This window comes from Eublepharis macularius, chromosome 2, assembly GCF_028583425.1.
Source record: "Eublepharis macularius isolate TG4126 chromosome 2, MPM_Emac_v1.0, whole genome shotgun sequence".
NCBI classification, from domain to species: Eukaryota; Metazoa; Chordata; class Lepidosauria; order Squamata; family Eublepharidae; genus Eublepharis; species Eublepharis macularius.
The window spans coordinates 208,454,568-208,471,715 of NC_072791.1; the positions used below are offsets into that span (position 1 = coordinate 208,454,568).

The 17,148-nt window shown below is 41.0% G+C and overlaps 1 protein-coding gene across 2 annotated transcripts in view; it reads right to left on the minus strand.

The window, feature by feature from the left end:
- SPAG16 (sperm associated antigen 16) overlaps positions 1 to 17,148 on the minus strand; it is a 556,878-nt gene that overhangs the window by 533,457 nt on the left and 6,273 nt on the right. For both annotated transcript variants that reach the window (XM_054971970.1, XM_054971971.1), the window contains exons 4-6: positions 8,329 to 8,466; positions 6,232 to 6,339; positions 3,323 to 3,440 (exon numbers count right to left, since the gene is read on the minus strand). In XM_054971970.1, coding sequence (XP_054827945.1) covers positions 3,323 to 3,440; positions 6,232 to 6,339; positions 8,329 to 8,466 — 364 coding nt within the window. The remainder of the gene's footprint in view (positions 1 to 3,322; positions 3,441 to 6,231; positions 6,340 to 8,328; positions 8,467 to 17,148) is intronic.

Consider the following 17,148-nt stretch of genomic DNA (forward strand, 5'->3'; position numbering starts at 1 on the left):
CTTGAGGTATGGGGGGACCCGGTTGTGCTATCGGTGCTGGTTGCGCTGGCGGCGGCATCACCGGTTGAGCCGGGGGTAGCGGCCTTGGCTGGGCTGGCGGTGGTGCTCTCGGCTGGGCTGGTGGTGGTGCTCTCGGCTGGGCTGGTGGTGGTGCTCTCGGCTGGGTTGGTGGCGGCAGTCTGGGTCGAGCAGGCGGCTGCAATCTCGGTCTGGCTGGTGGCAATGCAGGAGGTGCTGGCCGTAGCGGTTGAGGTGTTTGCAGTTGAGGCCGGTGCGGCGGAGTAATGATCGGCCGCTGAGGGGTGGGTTGGTGGGGTCGTAGTGGTGTAGGCCCCATCGGTTGGTTCGGAGGTGGTCTTACGGGCTGCTCCAGTGGCAAACGTATCGGCTGCAGCGTCGGGGTTAGTTGTGGTCGAAGCGGAAGGGGCCGCAGCGGCGAAGGCTTAATGAGTGGTGGGCCGCGCGGGCTTGCCCCTCTTGGCGTCGTGTCTCTGGGACGCACAGGCTGGTCTTGTGGCGCCGGTAGAATTTCCCCCGAGGTTTGCTGAATAGGAACCACTTCTAGCGGTCGTTGCGGTAATGCCTCCTCAGAAGGGGCCGGGAGTTCTTCCGTCTGACCCGGCCGAACTGTTGTTGGAGACGCGGGAGGGTGTATCACTGTCGTCTCGGTTGGACGGGTTGGTCCCTCTTCTTCTCTTGGCTCCTCCGCTGGAGTCTCCTCGGGAGACGGATCCCCATCCAATTTAGGGGGTTCCGTTGGAGTCTCTCCGGGCACCTCAGCTGGAGTATCCCCGCTCGGCGGAGTTTCGTTCAGTCCAGGGTGTTCCGCGGGCGATTCTCCCGGTTCTTCAGGGTAGGCTTCCTCCTCTCCCGAAGGTAGCGGCTGCTGCGGGTCGCCCTCCACTGGATAGGACATGACACTTTGAAGGGTGGCAATTTGTATCGCCATTTCTTCAGGCGAGATTCTCTCTCCTGCCCCCATTGACGAGATTAGGTGAATGGCATGAGCCAAACTTTCCTCCATATCGATCAGCCTAGCTTCCAACTGTTGCATTCGGCTAGGATCCGGTTGCCCCATCACGGAACCTCCCTCAGTTGTACTCACCGGGGAAAACGGCCCCCAGGGCGGAGGATCGCCTTGATCGACTCTCGATCTCGCTGCTAGAATTCCTTTAGCTAGGCCCGTCACGGCCGAGATGCCGGAGTCTACAGCATGGGTACGGCTTTGTATTTGCACCCAACTTTGCTCAGGAACTTCCGTTGGCTCTTTCCACGGGGCAAGTTCCGAATAATCCCAACTCAGGGCGCCGCGGTGAGATGTATTCCCGTCCGTCCGTTCGGTCGTCCGGTTCCAAAACAGCCACGGTTGGCTGCTGTCCAGCTCAGGGACCGTCTCTAGGCTTCGGCGCCCGTCCATCGAAACTCTTGGATGTAGCCCTCCGGCCCGGCGCTCCCGTGTTTCTCGGGGTCGGGCTCCCCACTCCGACGGGGTGGGTAGCGAGAGCAAGGGAAGAGCTGTAGCCCTCGGCCTTGTCCCCTCACTGCTGAGGTCGATGAGAGGCGGTGTAGGCGTCGAAGCACCAGCCCCGGCTGGCACCTGCGATTCTTGGGGTTGCACTGTTTGACTGTCGGGGGACGCATACGGATCAAACAAAGGATCCCTGTCCGGGACTGCCTTGGAATCCGCTGGGCCCGACTCAGGCATGATTGGTAACAAAATGTCAGACTGTGGCTAGATAAGGCACTCTCTGCAAGGTTCCCTTTGAAAGCAAGAATAAGTCCAGTGTCTGGCAAAAGAAGTTTTATTGCAGATAAGGTCCATTATAGTCCACTGTCCTGAATAGGAGACTCAGGATGGTACATGATCATTGTTACCAATGAAGAGCAAGCATAGGATACAGAGTAATAATACCCATCTGGAACAGCCTCCCCCCACAGTTCTCAAAACAACATCTTTCAGTCCTGGGAAGCTGCTCTCCTTCAAGGCCAATGCTTGGTGGAACGGTGTTAGACATAACAATCTCCTCTGGTGGGAATGCTGCATGGGAACTGGTGCACCTGGGGAGAAAGCACTTAAACACTAGAAGCATTAGAAAATGGAGTCAGTACAGTTTAGATATATACTGGACCTGACACCTCTCCACCCTTGTTTTTGCCTCACCATGGTCTTGGCAACACAGGACTAGGTCTGACAAGAGGGATATCACATTCTCTCCCCACACTGGGAGATGCAGACACGTGCGCGCGCACACACACAATGCACAATCCTTGAAGCAAGGTCACTCACCCTAGGAAATGTGCAAAGCCACTGTCAGTGCATGTTTATGTACAGAGCAATGATGTCTGAGGTGATTCACTCTTGCGAATTCCACCCAGGCCTACTGCTGTATGGCCTCCATTAAATTCAATGGGGTGGATCCTGCCACTCTGCTCAGCAAAGCCTGAAGGGCCCTCCAGCAGGAGGAGCCCTCTTCCAATGCCGAGCCATTTAAGCTGGAGGAAAGCTCCTGATGCTGGAGGAAGGCTTCAGACTTTTCTGAGGCAGAATTCTGGATCCATCCCAGTTAAGCTTGCACTTCATGTAAATCCCATCGAAGAAAATGTGGATCTTGCATTTGAGTTGGAAATAGTTTTCTGCACCAATTTAATTAACTCGAGATTATTATTTATCCAAACCAATACCGTGTTGACAATTTCTAGATTCCCCATTGCAATGCCTGCATTTACTTCCACTATGTTTTGCGTATTGTATTATTTTACCAACAGTATAATTAGGCTGAAGATACAGGTTCAACATCTGACTTAAGTGCAACTAAAGCAATTTTTAAAAACCCTAGATGACACATTAAGTTTCAGGCTGAAACAATTAGACTAATATGAGGATCCTAGATGAAAAACTGCTATCCTCTGGTATAGAAATTATGGTTGATATTAACTATTCTGTTTAAAAAATCATGTTTCAAAAGGTCACAAAACATCAAAAATGCTTATTAACAATATATCTAGTAGTTTGCACTTACATCCAAAGCAATCCAGCTTTTTTCACTCTGCAGAAAAGCTCTCCCCCCTAGATCATATTTTCATTATACTTTCAAATATATAACCAAACAATTTCAAAACATGAGCACTTGGTATTCAGGAACAATTCAAAGCCTCTAAGCTCTGTTCAACTAGACAATATATATATTTGGGGTTCTTTTGAGATCCACTCCCAATTTCCAGGATAACACAGAACAGAAACTTAAACACATAATTATAATCAAATAAACCCAAAGGCCAAGGGTCTGTATGAACTTATAGGTCAAAAGTGACTGAAGTTTACCTGCCCAACAGCTCTGTCTCTTTCCAAGCTGGTTAGCATTTTCTGTCTCAAAAGAGTTTCGTATTTTTCATTCAACTGTCGTAACATTGGCTCATATGATGCATAATGTGTTTTCAGCCTACAAAGGGGTGGGAGGAATGAGAGAAAGGTCAGTACACAAGAGAAAAGACTATTCCTTAGTATCTCACTCTTCTCAGCAGTGCCCAAGGAAAACAGCCTCTCATTCGCAGAATTATTTTTTGCCTGCAACCAGGCCTTTGCAAAGGTATCTGCCAAATGTTCTTTTCCCCTGTAATTTCCCTAATCATCAAACTACCCTTAGTGATCTTCGCTTCTATCTTGCAAAAGACTATTATGTCATCAGCATCAACAAAAAAAGAACAAAATTTTACAGCCAAACAAATTACTAATTTACAGAGATTAAGTACAAAGAGAGTCTCTAATATTAATTACAGTGGAAAATATATTTGGAATCTTCTGTAATAGTGACCAGTAACCCAGGCTGTCATTACAAGCTTTAAGGTATATCTGCTGTATATTTCATGTGGAAATGTTTAGAATAATACATATCATTTGACAAGACTAAGAATGTCATGTCACTTGACAAGACTAAGAATGTCAATTTCCACCTTAGAATTCTGGTGTGTGTGGGGGGGGGGACTTGTAAGAAGTTAAAATCAAAATGGAAAAAGGGGTGCAACAACACAGGTTTCAATGCTGTCAGGCCTCATCACCAGAAAAAAATCCCAAGAACAAAGGCTCTGGTGCCACCCAGATGAATGGTCTTGACTCATAACCTTATTTTAAAACATTTATAGCTTGCTATGATGTAAACCCCTACACACTCCTCCACTGTGAGGCAGATTTTCCTTACAAAACTGTCAAGATTGCTTGATGTGGCTGGGCAGCCTCTGGTAGCATGTTTCTGTGAATACTTTAAAGTTCTATTAGTCCCACACTTCACACATACATGATTTGGGCTTATATCCCAGCCCAAATGCTTGAAAGGGGAGAAGCAGGATCCTATGTCGTCTTAAAATGAAATGGCACTAGAGACTGAGGAAAGTTCAAAAGGAAAGAGCAGGTTTATTAAACAGGCAGAGTTGGAATATAGGTAGGCAGTGAAAGAAAAGCTGAGGTAGATTTTGATTGTAGAACAGAATACTTCAAAAGTATTAGGCACAATAATCTCCTTATAGCTTTGTTTCAAATATTTGCAGTTCTTAAAAGTTAGAGGCTTGTAGTTTCAGATTCAGATTACATTAATAAGGTTTCTTCATAGATTTCACTTTACAGCTTAGTTGTTCTGACTTTAACTCAGAACTTTTGCCTTTACACCAGATCTAGGGTCCTCCTGATGGGATTTTAGCAAGTGCCCTACATTCAGTCATGAAAGAGTTAAATTGTTGTTCTGTTTAGTTAGTTAGTCAACTAGTTTGCATAGAACCACTTAGCTATAGAGTTAAGCTGATCACCATAGAAAGGAAAATCTTTATGCTTAATGAAGAACATCTGGCCAAGATTAAAAGCGGAGCAGGAAGCAATGCCCACCCCCGCCTTCACCTGGCCGGGATCAGATGTGGAGCAGGTGGCAATGCCCACCACCCCCGCTTTCACCCAGCCGGGATCAGGCACGGAGCAGGAAGCAATGCTGGTCTCCCTTCACCCAGCCGGGATCAGGCATGGAGCAGGTGGCAATGCCCGCCCCCCCCCTATTCACTTAGCCGGGATTAGGCACAGAGCAGGTAGCAATGCCTTCCCCCCCTTTGCCCAGTTGGGATCAGGAGCAGAGCAGAGGGCAATGCCTGCCCCCCGCCTTCAATTGGCCAGGATCAGGTATGGAAGAGAGACAATGCTCGCCTGCTCACCCTCCCTTTTCTAGCGCCCATTGTATTTTTTCCACAACAGGCTTTGTTTCAGTATAAGTATAAAACAGCCATGGTGAGAGTGGAGATGTGAGGCCTGGGGAAAAAACAACATAGTTTGCTGTATGACAGAAGCATGGGATCCTTCGTGACCTCCCCAAGTATGCCATTCCACAAGATGGGGGGCACAACAGAGAATGCACATGTACAGACAATTACTGATCTTGCCCATTTGCAGAGAGGCATCCAGAGAAGGTCCTACTCAGATGAGCGAAGCTGTCATGTCAGAGCACAGGAGGAAAGATGGCCCTGCAAATATGGCCCAATGCCATGAAAGGCTGTAGATGAGATAGCAAAGTTCCTTGAATTGAACCTGGTAACTGATGAGCAGTCAACAGAGTCACTGCAGAGCAGGTGTGATATGCATGCTCCACCTTTATCTATCTATAGATGGTGGAGAGGAACAGCACTGGAGAGAGCACACTGGAGAGAGCACATGGGAGAACACATGATGCTGCTTTATACTGAGACAAGCCACTGGACTGTCAAGATCAATTTTGTCTCCTCCAACTGGCAGCAGCTCTCCAGGGTCTCAGGCAGAGGTCTTTCACATCACCTACTATCCAATCTTTTTAACTGGAGATGGAGATTGTACTTGGGACCTTCTGCGTGCCAAGCAGATGCTCCACCGCTAAGCCACAGAGCTCCCCAAGAGTTCTTAAAGCTGCAAATGTGGAGAATTAACCCATCTTTGCACACTGTTTAACAGAGTCATTTGAATAGATAGTTTGTATGCTCTTTCAGCAGTAGAAAGTTTTGCATGGACAGTATCACCAAACCTCACAACTTCAATTTCTACTATTTTGGCAGTTCTGCCAAGTTGTGTTAGTAATCAGGAGCTGGAGAAATAGTTTTCCATAAACCCCCTCAACTGATACAATCGATGCCTTGTTGTTTATTACAAGTCTTTTGAAATGTTTGAAAACCAAATGGGTTAAGGACCAGGGTTTGGGGTCCAAGGTCATCTAAGTCATCATCACTTACCGTTTAATATCATTAATGAGCCTGTTCTTTTCTTGGACCACTCGCTTATGGTGCATTCGATGGAAGTCACGCTCTCTCTGCATCTTCAGCAGTGCCTCCTTAGCTTTGCTGCATTGATTAAAACAAAAAGGAAATTCTGGGCTTTTTAAAATAAATTACTTCTCAAGGGAAAGGAAGAGATCAAGCATGGGGTTACGCTATTCCTACAAGATGGGAAGCAAGCTCCAACTTGAAACTAGAAGGGAAATGTTTTTTTCCCTTAAGCCCCAAACACTGGGAACAAGAAAGCTCAGAACCAAGAGCACTTGAGATAAAACCCAAATCATGACAAATTGCAATCCAGCCAGAAAAAAATAAGTCACTAACACAGATACATCAAGAGAGAGAAAACAAGATGGAGAGGGAATGGCTCCAGAATAGAACAGTTTTACTGTTTCATGCCTTTGTGTTGCTTTGTGTTGTATTTCTTAGAAGTTGATAGCGTAATGTCTGGAGTTCATGCTGACATCAAACACTGTTCATCTGCCACATTTTTGGCTACTGGCCCTTGCACTCTTGCTAACTTGTAGTTATGTCATATTTTGATGGACGATTTTGCTTGTGAGTCCTGCTTACTGTTTTTCTCACTTGCTCTGGATTGCTTCAGAACATCACAAATAGTGACAAATATTTAACGTTTCTGTAATCAGTGTCCATGAGGAAGGGAAATGCCACAGAAATATTAGCACTTTGAGCAACATCCAGGTTCATGAAACTACTGCTGCCCAATGCATTTTCCCCTGTCAATGTGCATGGCAGAGCTCTGGCAGGCTCATTCTGTGCCAAGAATGAATACAAAGACAGATGCAGCAAACTCTTTCCAAAGAACAATGTGTCTCTGAGGATAGCCGACTCCTGCCTCTCTCCAGCATGAAGCCTAAGTAGTGGATTTTCCCTTCTTACATAAAATATGTGAATTGTTTAGTATTTTATAGATGTTTCTAAGCTGCATATGCGCTCAAAAACAATCCATAATGCTATACAATTTTCTGTTTGAAATACTAAACTATTTTGCTTTACAAAAATATGCAGTATTTAACATAAAGGGAAGAAAGTCTTTCTGCACAGAGTCATCATGATTACAGTGAGACAGGTGGGATAATATAAAGGTGACCCAGACTCCTCTGCATAGTGGGGGGTGGGGGGGAGAGTACCCCACCTAACAGGGGCTCAGATGTACAGATCAATTTCACAGTCAATTCCTGGGTTTTACTGGACAATCAACAGCAGTATCTATAAACAGAATACTCAGTTTGGATGTTAAGCTTAGATGGGAGGGCACTTCACATGGGAGGGGCAGGCAGACCTCATTGGGGTAGGTTGCTTTTGTATTGCCCAGTTCAACTCAACATATAATAAAATGGAACACTTTTTTATTTAGCTATGTTGCATGCGTATCCCACTAAATTTCTTGGGCGCTGTGGACCTGAGAATATTTTAAAATGATACAAAATATATACCACGTAGCTTCATCATGGAACAGTTTATTCCCATATTAACTTCAGCACTATGATTTTTTTACTCTGTACTTTTCATATGGCCACCAGTGTTTGTTTCCTTGATCATGCTGACCTGATATTCCTATGCAATTGTATTGGAAAGGGAAGGATAGTAGATTCGGTTTTGTTTTCTCGGCCATGTTTTGTCCTCAAAATCCCATTCTCCTGTTTAGTCTTCAACCCACTCTACCTGGAGACTCCAGGGTGCTGGTGTTTTCTCGAGCCTAGAGCCTAAAGAGTTATTGTGAGCCTGAGATTTTGTGCGCTATCATGGTACTCTCTAGGATCTTCCTCCAACAGAGTTATTCAGGGAACCATGAATTCCATGTATAGCACTTTATCACAATGCTTTCCATGGGCACAATACAGCCATTCATTTTAAAACCCATTGACTCCAATTCGCTGCTTAAAGTTCCTGCAATTAAAAGTATCTATAAATTTTGTAAATAAAAAGTTGAGACAAATAAGCAAATGCTTAACTCTTCAAATAAAAGTAATGAGACTTAATTGTGCTTTTGTCAAGAGAGAAAACAGTAGTTTAACAGTAGTAAAAACATACGTGGCCACAAGCTGGTAGTTCTGCAGTTCCTTCCTTAAAAATTTGTTTTCCTTTTCCAAATGTTGATTGCAGGTGTATGCATCTGGAACAAAACCAACGTCCTTGGGTTCAAGCATACCTCTCTGCATCAGTTCATACCTAAAATTATATAAATGCATACAGGGTTTTTTCCTTCCAGCCATAAGGTTTTGTTTTTTTAAAAAAAAAAACCACTTTATTCATGTCCAGCACCAGCCCTCTTAAACCATTCTGGATCACACTATATAAATCACTACTGTACTGGAATGTTCAATACAGCAAGCAAAGCCATCAGCTACCCTCATGGTGCCTACCTAGTTAAAGGCAAATTTTAAAAAATGATGAAATAGATGTGAACTATATGACTTTAAAACATTTTAAATTAAATGCAAAGAAATGCAACATGCCTTCTTCCTAGAATGTTATTCAAGTATTGCCTCATTACTTTCGAGAGAGTTTCTGGGATGGCACGGAAGAGAGAGGAATGTCTCCAAGTGCAATTATCACATGCCTGGAACTCCCCAAAAAGTGAAAAACATAATTCTGTAAAAAAGAAAGCAAATCAGTGCTGCATAGATTCAGTGAGCTTTGGACTGCAGACAACTACCAAGATGTTATGATTTCACTGAACTTCGAAAAGGAGAAATGAGATGAGGAAGACCTGGATCTCACATAAAGCAAGGTGTTTCTAACATTATTCCCTGGAAGTGTACATACGTGGTTAGAGATTCTGAGTATGCACTCTTGCTGTGTAAATTAAAAACATATTAGACAAGGTAAAAAAAAAAGTAGACCACCCAAGACTATAGTCCATCCAACTATGAATTAAAGTTCGTTGCAAGGGTGATAAAGGCCTTATCAAAATCATCTACTGCTGTTACGGCTGATGGACAAACTGACATATTTTGCCAACTATCTGACTGCATTGCTTGAATTGATGCTGGTTTTAGTTTAAACTTGTGATTTTAATGATTGTTATAAAATTTTAGAGTTTAACATGCTATTCCAGTTGCTGACCAGTCTTATACGCTTTTTATCATTGTAACTCTGATAATGTTCACATTGTGTTTTGGATTCACCACTCAGGATATCATAACCACTAAGATATTATTAATCTGTGCTAAGTGACCATGAGCGTTCTTTCTTGGACTGGATTCACACATTTTACTGTTACTGCAATTGTTGTATTATAATCCTGATGTTGTTGATGTCAATTGCTAATGCAGTAAGCTGTTGCGATGATAATGATGATAATAATGAATTATAGCGAAATAAGGGCAGGACACCTCATGCCTCCTTTAAAGTCTTCTCTGCAAATGCTTCTAAATTGCCTACAAATTCAAGTTCTGGAATCCCGAGAAGAGAGAAATTATTAATTGCAACCAAGCGCTCTGGAAACTATCAGAAGATCATGTCATTTGTTGTGCTTAACACAAATCAGAGAGGAGATGACCCAGGAGAGAAAAGAGACCAATGAAGTATTAGTGGGAAGTCGGTTGGTCAGCAGCATCAGAGCTGGGGCTGATTGCCAGTTCCCATTGACTTTGTCCAGAAATTTAATCAAGAGTCAAATACTAGAAACTGGAATACTAGGAAAAGAACTGGGAGGTAACAGTTGCAGCAACCAACCTCCTAATTCAACGGATCTGGGAAAGCAGAGCCTTGAGAAAAGTGCAAGAATATTGAGGCAATGGAGCCGAGAGAATTTTTCAAACCCAACCTGATTCTATGAGCAGTGAATCTCTTACAATTTACGGCCCAGAGTTACAGTCAAAAGGGCACATATGCAAGGGCTCTGAAAACCCGAAAGGCTGCAGAGCATTCAATGTCTGATGTAAAGTCTAGCATATTGAGCAAATGTCTACAATTTCACAAGAAAAGAAAAAGATATACACACACACACACACGTATCATAGAAAGGTTATATCTTTCTGTCAAAGCTTTCCATTCTGATAAATAACAAATTCTATTTTTCCCCATTTCTTTAACGTCTCAAGATTTTTGTAACACTGTCACTTTTGACAAAATATAAGTTTCCTTTGATCTACTAAGCCAATCATGTTTTAATATTTTTTATTATGTGTTGTTCACCTCCTTATGGGGTGAAAAGGTAGCATATTAATATTGCAAATAAATAAATAAAATCTATCTGTGGTTGTGCCTTAGACTTCCACACCTAAGCAACTGTGAATCTTGCTGCTGCCAACAAATAAAGGCTGAACATTGATATACAGGCGGCGCTGAGATTACACAGTTAAGCAAGACAGGTTCAATTGAGCCTCTTAATTCAACAGCAAATCCAACCTTCATAATTTCCCCAAAATGTGTAGCTCTTATACAGCACCATCATGTATGTAAATGATCAGCATTTGTTTGACCACAGTACCAACAGTGATTAGAACCATTTTTATAAATCCTGACAAGCCTAATGGGTTAGATGGCATTGGTGGAACATTTTGCACGTATTATCTCTGGAAAAAGTACATACAGAGAAAGAAGAACCCCATGTGGAAATAAATAGGACCAAACCCTTCAGTCAATGTCATTTCTTAATGTATCTGGGGATCTCATTATGATTTTGCTCTAAGAGGAGAACATAAAAGAGTGACAAAGTACTAACATTTTTCTTCAAAAGACATAATTCAAATTTACTTAGTTCACTCCCCAACTCCCTCTTATGCACCTTTAGTCAATAAAGCTTCTCATTTGTGAATATTGAAAAGGAAGGATGCTGTTATTGCTACTCTGATATATTATTTCATAAGAGTCTGCTCTATTGCCCTTTAGTAAATCATAATAATAAGCCAGCAATCATCTATCGTTCACTATGAGTTTTAAGAAAAAGCTTTAGGAAAAATCTCTATTACTGCTGAAATCAAAAAAAGAGGTTTAGGGACCAAATTATAGTGTAACTTAGTCTACATTAAAAAGATGGCATCAGTTATTGTAGGCTTTTAAGCATAATACTTTATTCTTTCGATTTTCTTTAACAAAACCCAATCCCGCAAGGGAATGAACACAACAGATTGTTCAATTTGCACAGGTGTATTTGGCTGATCATGAAACCACAGTAGCTTTGCTGCATGATAGTAGTAGGTTAGGAACTGCTGATGTGTCTCTGTGTCTCCATTTTTTCTTCAGCTTGACACCAAACAATTTTGGGTGCTTTTCATCCCGACTGAAATTCAAAATTAATCTCTTAAATTTTTTTCAGCATGTTATAGATATGAATGGGCTTTGCATAATAGGAAAAGGTTACTTTGGCAAGGTTATCATCCTGATGACAATAATCCTGCCATTAAACGATCATTTTAAAGATGACCAATGACTAACAGTGAAATCCTAAGCAGAGTTACTCCAGTCTAAGCCCACTGATTTCAATGGACTTAAACTGAAGTAACTCTGTTTAGGATTTTACTGTAAGTTTAATTTTAGACTCCCTTAAATATTGGATCAAAGTTATACTTAGAAAAAGAAGATGAGTTTGGCAAAATATAAATTGCCAAATATTTAACTTTATATTATGCGAAACCCCATGTAACCAACACTCTAGTTCCACGTTAGATAAAAACACAACTTCTTTTTTTGTACATTTAATTTCTAACTTGATATTGCATCATAATGATCAAGAACCTCTTTTAAAGCCTTACTAGATCTATCAATATCTGTTTAAAACAAGACTAAATCATCTTCACAGAGAATTTATAAGAAGACTTTTAATTACACAGGTTTGACATCTAGATGTTGCTAGTGATTCAAAAACTACAGCAAGGAAAAGGGCTGAATCTCTCAAGATTAGAGATGGGCACGAACCACAAAAAAAACGAACCATGAGGTTCGTCAATTTTCACAAACCAGGAACCACGAACCGGGGCCAGTTTACGAACCAGTTTGTGGTTCCTGGTTCGTGGGGTTTAAATGCCCCTTTCCAGCCACTTAGCAGTGGCAGAGAAAGGGACAGTTGACAGTTTAAAGGGTCCTTTCCTGCCTTGCGAGTGGCAGGTCCCATTAAACTATCCGCCACAGACCTCCATTTGAGGGGCAGGGAGGCTGTTTTCTGCAGCGGAGAAAGCCGAAAACGGCCTTCTTGCACCTCACGGGAAGAGTGGGAGAACACTGCAGGCCAAAGGCAAGGTAAGTGTGGGGCTGGGGCTTGTGCTGGAGGGTGGGGGCTGGGGTTAGGGCAATTTAAAGGGCCCTGTGGCTTGCAAGCAGCAGGTCCCTTTAAACTATCAGCTGGCAGGCAGCAAGGGGGGTCCCCCCTGCCACCTGCCAGCTGATAGTTTAAAGGGACCTGCCGCTTGTAAGCCGCAGGAAAAGTTTATATGGCCATTTCCCTGGGGAAAATGGCCATTTAAACTGCCCCTTTACAATCCAAACAAACCAGTTCGTGCCCGTTCATGGAAGTTTGTGGAAACAAGCTTCCACAAACCATTGGTTCGCGAATATTTTTGGGGGTCATAATTCAATTCGTGCCCATCTCTACTCCTGTTACAGCTAACCCAGTCTTCTGTGCAGAAGGAATTATTCTAGTTCAGTTAAAAAGTATCTACCAAAGCCAAACACTTTTAAATAAGCAATTAAAAAGGATCGTTCAACGTGATCAAATTCTTTTTCGGCGCTTAAAAAAGAAAGGCCAATTTAAACTTCTTATTCTTCACATTCTGCAGGAAGATATAAAGTTTCCTAATAGTTAAGGTCAAAAAACAATATAAGATCAAACAATTTTGGTCAATTAATACAACTTTCCCAGTTGACATATCTCAAGAATTTTTTTGTCATATAAATGTCTCTTACTGCTTTATACAATGTAATTCTCCAAAAAATTGAGATTGTCAATAGTATTCACCACCTTTTGTAATAATAATGATATTTCTAATCTAGCTTTATCATCTTTGGTCAATTGGAGGATTTAATTTTTTTTTCAAAAACTTATTAACTTATTGCCCTTTCTCTTGAGAAAATGATCAGTCTTAAATAATTCTTCAAAATATCTAATGTATTACTGAAGAACAGACTCTGGTTTAGTCACCAGCATATCATCTTTACTCTTTATTGGCACAATTGCTTCTTTTGCTTTATGTTTATGGACACTCACCACCAAAAGTTTACCTGCTTTTCTACCAGATTGAAAGAACTTTGGTTTTACGTATATATTTTTATGGATTTGCTGTATTTTCATTTCTTCAAATTTCCTTTTTTCTCATTTGGTAATTTATATGTCTCTTCCTTTAGATTCCTTTCATATCTACTCTCCAATGCTTTTATCTGCTTTCTCTTTAACTGGGAGCTTCACACAAAATAATCACCCTAATCTATGATTTACTTGTTTCTAAAAGAGTAACATTAGAGACACCATTCCTGAGTATCAGTCTTAGAAAAACATTGTTGATTCACCTTGTATCCTTTTTAAAAAAAATCTTTATTCAGTAACTGGTCATCATGTTCTTTACACAATGTTCTTTCAATTTTACCTTCAAGTTGAATGTTTATATAAATTGGAGCAAGGTCAGAAAAAAGAATTGATCCTATCTGACCTTTATGAATTCACTCTGAAAAGGTTTTAGAGATTAAAAATGTGTCAATCCAAAAAAAGGAATTATGAATCTTAGAGAATAAAGTAAAATCTTTTTTTTTAAATGTTTTATTTTTTTTATTACCTACATTAACTAACAATACAGAAGGAAAGAAGGGGGGCAGGGGAAGGAAAGAGAAAAGAACAGCAACATATAACAACACTACACTACAAATAATGCTTTCCCTTCATACTGCCATTATTAAAAAATTAAAACTTTATAAGATAATGATGGAGTGGTTGACCTTGCAAAATACAAATCCAAATTAAGTCTTCCTCCCCCCCCCCCCCCAGGCCTCGGACGCAGTTCTCTCTGAGCAACTGCAACCGCAGTGCTCGTTCCCTCCCCCCCCCCTTCAGACTTCAAATCCTTTTCTTCTTGCTTGGTGTCTTGCTGAAATTCTTGATTTTTGTCCTCAAAATCCCTTAGTTGATCTTCTGATGTTATCTTGTAAGCTTGATCTTTGTAACTAAACCAGATACCTTCCAGAAATAGCCATTTATACTTTATTCCACATTCCCTCAGAAGAGCTGCGAACTTTTTATACTTAAATCTTCTTTTCCGAACTAAAAATGGGATGTCCTTCAGTATCTTAACTTTATTACCCAGAAAGTCCAGATCCGCATTGTATGAGTTGTATAGGATAGTGTCTCGGATCCTCTTAGATGAAAAATCGATGATGATCTCGCGAGGCAGCTGATGCTTCATTGCATATTTTGAAGAAGCCCGACGGACTTCCAAAATGGCGCTTTTTACCTCTTCTTTAGTTGCTCTCGTGGGTGTCGCCAATAGTTCCGAGGCCAGACCCCATAAATCCTCATTTTCCTCCTCTTTCACATTCTGGATGCGCAAAATTGTCTGTGTTCGTTCCACTTGTAGCCCGATCAGCTGGTTCTCCACCAGCTTTAACTCTTTATCCGTTGCCCTCACGAGTGACGCATTTTCCCAAGCAGACTTCTCTGCCCCCCCCCGCTGCTTCCTTAATGGTTTTCACTTCGCTCTCAATTAAGCCCACCCTTTGATCTGTTTCATTCAGCTTGTCAACAAAGGGCTTTATGGCTTCGATAACCAACCTCTTCACCAAGTCCTCGAGCGACTCTCCTTTCCCCTGCAGGGCAGCCGAGATTGACTTGCCCAAAGCGGGACTCTGCTTTTTCGCTGCCATTTTAGGGGGGGGGGACCGCTGACCGAGAATAAAGTAAAATCTTGACAAGACAAGCAGAGGATTTCACCTTTTAGCACCTGACTCAGCCTGTCCTAGAGGACTCTTCTTGACCTGTTTCTTTGCTCCCTCATTAATCGTAACACTTTTCTATTATTTCTTCTCCTTATTCTCTATAAATGTGAAATTCTACGAAACTGATTTATGAAATCATTTAAATTTTATAAAGCATAGAGGGAGAGTGTTGTTACAATTGTAGTGTGGCTTTTGTAGTTAGACATTTAAGAGCAAAATTCCAACATCCCTATCTACAAATAGTTTGAGGTTTTTCATGATTGATAATACTGAGTGGTTGATCCTTGTTTATTTAGGGTATAATGCTTTCTGATTGGCATTGCTGGGTGATTTTATTTGGTGAGGGTATAATTTTTGTTATGCTATTATTGTTTTTATATTTAGAATTGTAAGCAATCCTGACCCACGAGGACATAAATATTTTAAATTAAAAAAAATATATTCAGTTCTGTTGACAATTGCTACAAAAATGTTAGATGGAAGGGACTTTTAAAAAACCATAACACTTAATAAAGTTAAACTCAAGAGGTATTTGTAAATACAAGCTTAAATGTTTAACAATTAGGGCTTGAAGAAAAATGTCCTGTACCTTTAATAGCGCGTTAATGGGATGTAATTTACTAGGTGAAGTTATTTACTCCATTCCACAAAACGCTTCAATTACCCATTTCCACACATTAACCATCTGTTAAAAGGGCTAGAAATTTTTCTCCAGGTGTGTTGGGAACCCTGCTAACAGTTTTATTTATACTGTAAGTCATTTTAAATCACATTTACAAATACCCTTTTAACTTTATTAAGCGTTACATTTGTTTAAATTATTAAAAGCTATAGTTCTTCAATATAGGACCATTCACCATTTTGCAGGAAATACTGTCATTATTTAATACTTCAATTAAAACATTAATCTGAAAGTAAAAGATGAAACTTCTATATCTAACTAGATAGTCACAAATAATTCACAAGCTGTGATATAAATACATTAATTAACTTGCCTAATTTAATTAATTTTTAAGCAGACTTTCATATCTGAGGGTCATTTAATAAATGAGCTGAGATCTTATAGGTGTAAATGAATCAACTTTCTCAGCATTAATTATTTTCTCATTTCAAACCCCATTAGAGTTTGATCACAGCATGGATCTGCTTTATATTAGCAAGAGAAAGATACTTGTACAAAGAGAAATTTGGTAACTGTAATTTGCTTTTACTTATTAATGATGCCAATTAACAATTCAAAAGCAATTTTAGAAACATTTATGAAATACATGTTTAAGACATTAACCCACAAGCTATTAAAATGGGTGCTTTAACATTGCAAGCACTAATTCAAGAAAACAGCCATTCATATATGTACCCTCAGATCTAGAATACTAAATGGTTGTAAACATACGGAATATGGAACAGTCTTTACGACAGAATTCAAACTCTTCTAGTTAGCAGGGGAAATAAATTTAAGATCTGTAACTTCTGTAGGGACTTGTCCCCAGTTCTTTAGTTTAAAAATGCCCCCTGTGGAGAAATCCCATCACCACAGCCAAGTGGAGGAAGAGTGGAGATTGAAACTTGGGGCCAAGCTACAAGTGACAAATGACACTTGAACGGCAAGTGGATCGAGTGGAGAGCAAGTGGAGGGCAAGTGAACAGGGAAGAATACACTTGCCATTCAAGTGTCATTCATCATTTGTAGTTTGGCCCTTCGTCTCCCAGAACTCTGTCTGATACTCTAACTACCACACGCACCGGCTCTCTACTAAGAATATTTTAATCTAAATATGTTTTAAACAGATTATTGTAATACAATATAATGATAAAAATGGATATGTGGGGATTTGGAGCTAAACAGATTAATATCCACCTAAAATAGGAGAATGGCATGCAACATATTTCTGCTTATAGCCTAGATATACAGGAGGAAAGTAGATGGTTTCTGCTTTATCACCGATCCCAACCCTTTTTCGATTCAAATGCCCAGAGCTGGATAGGCAA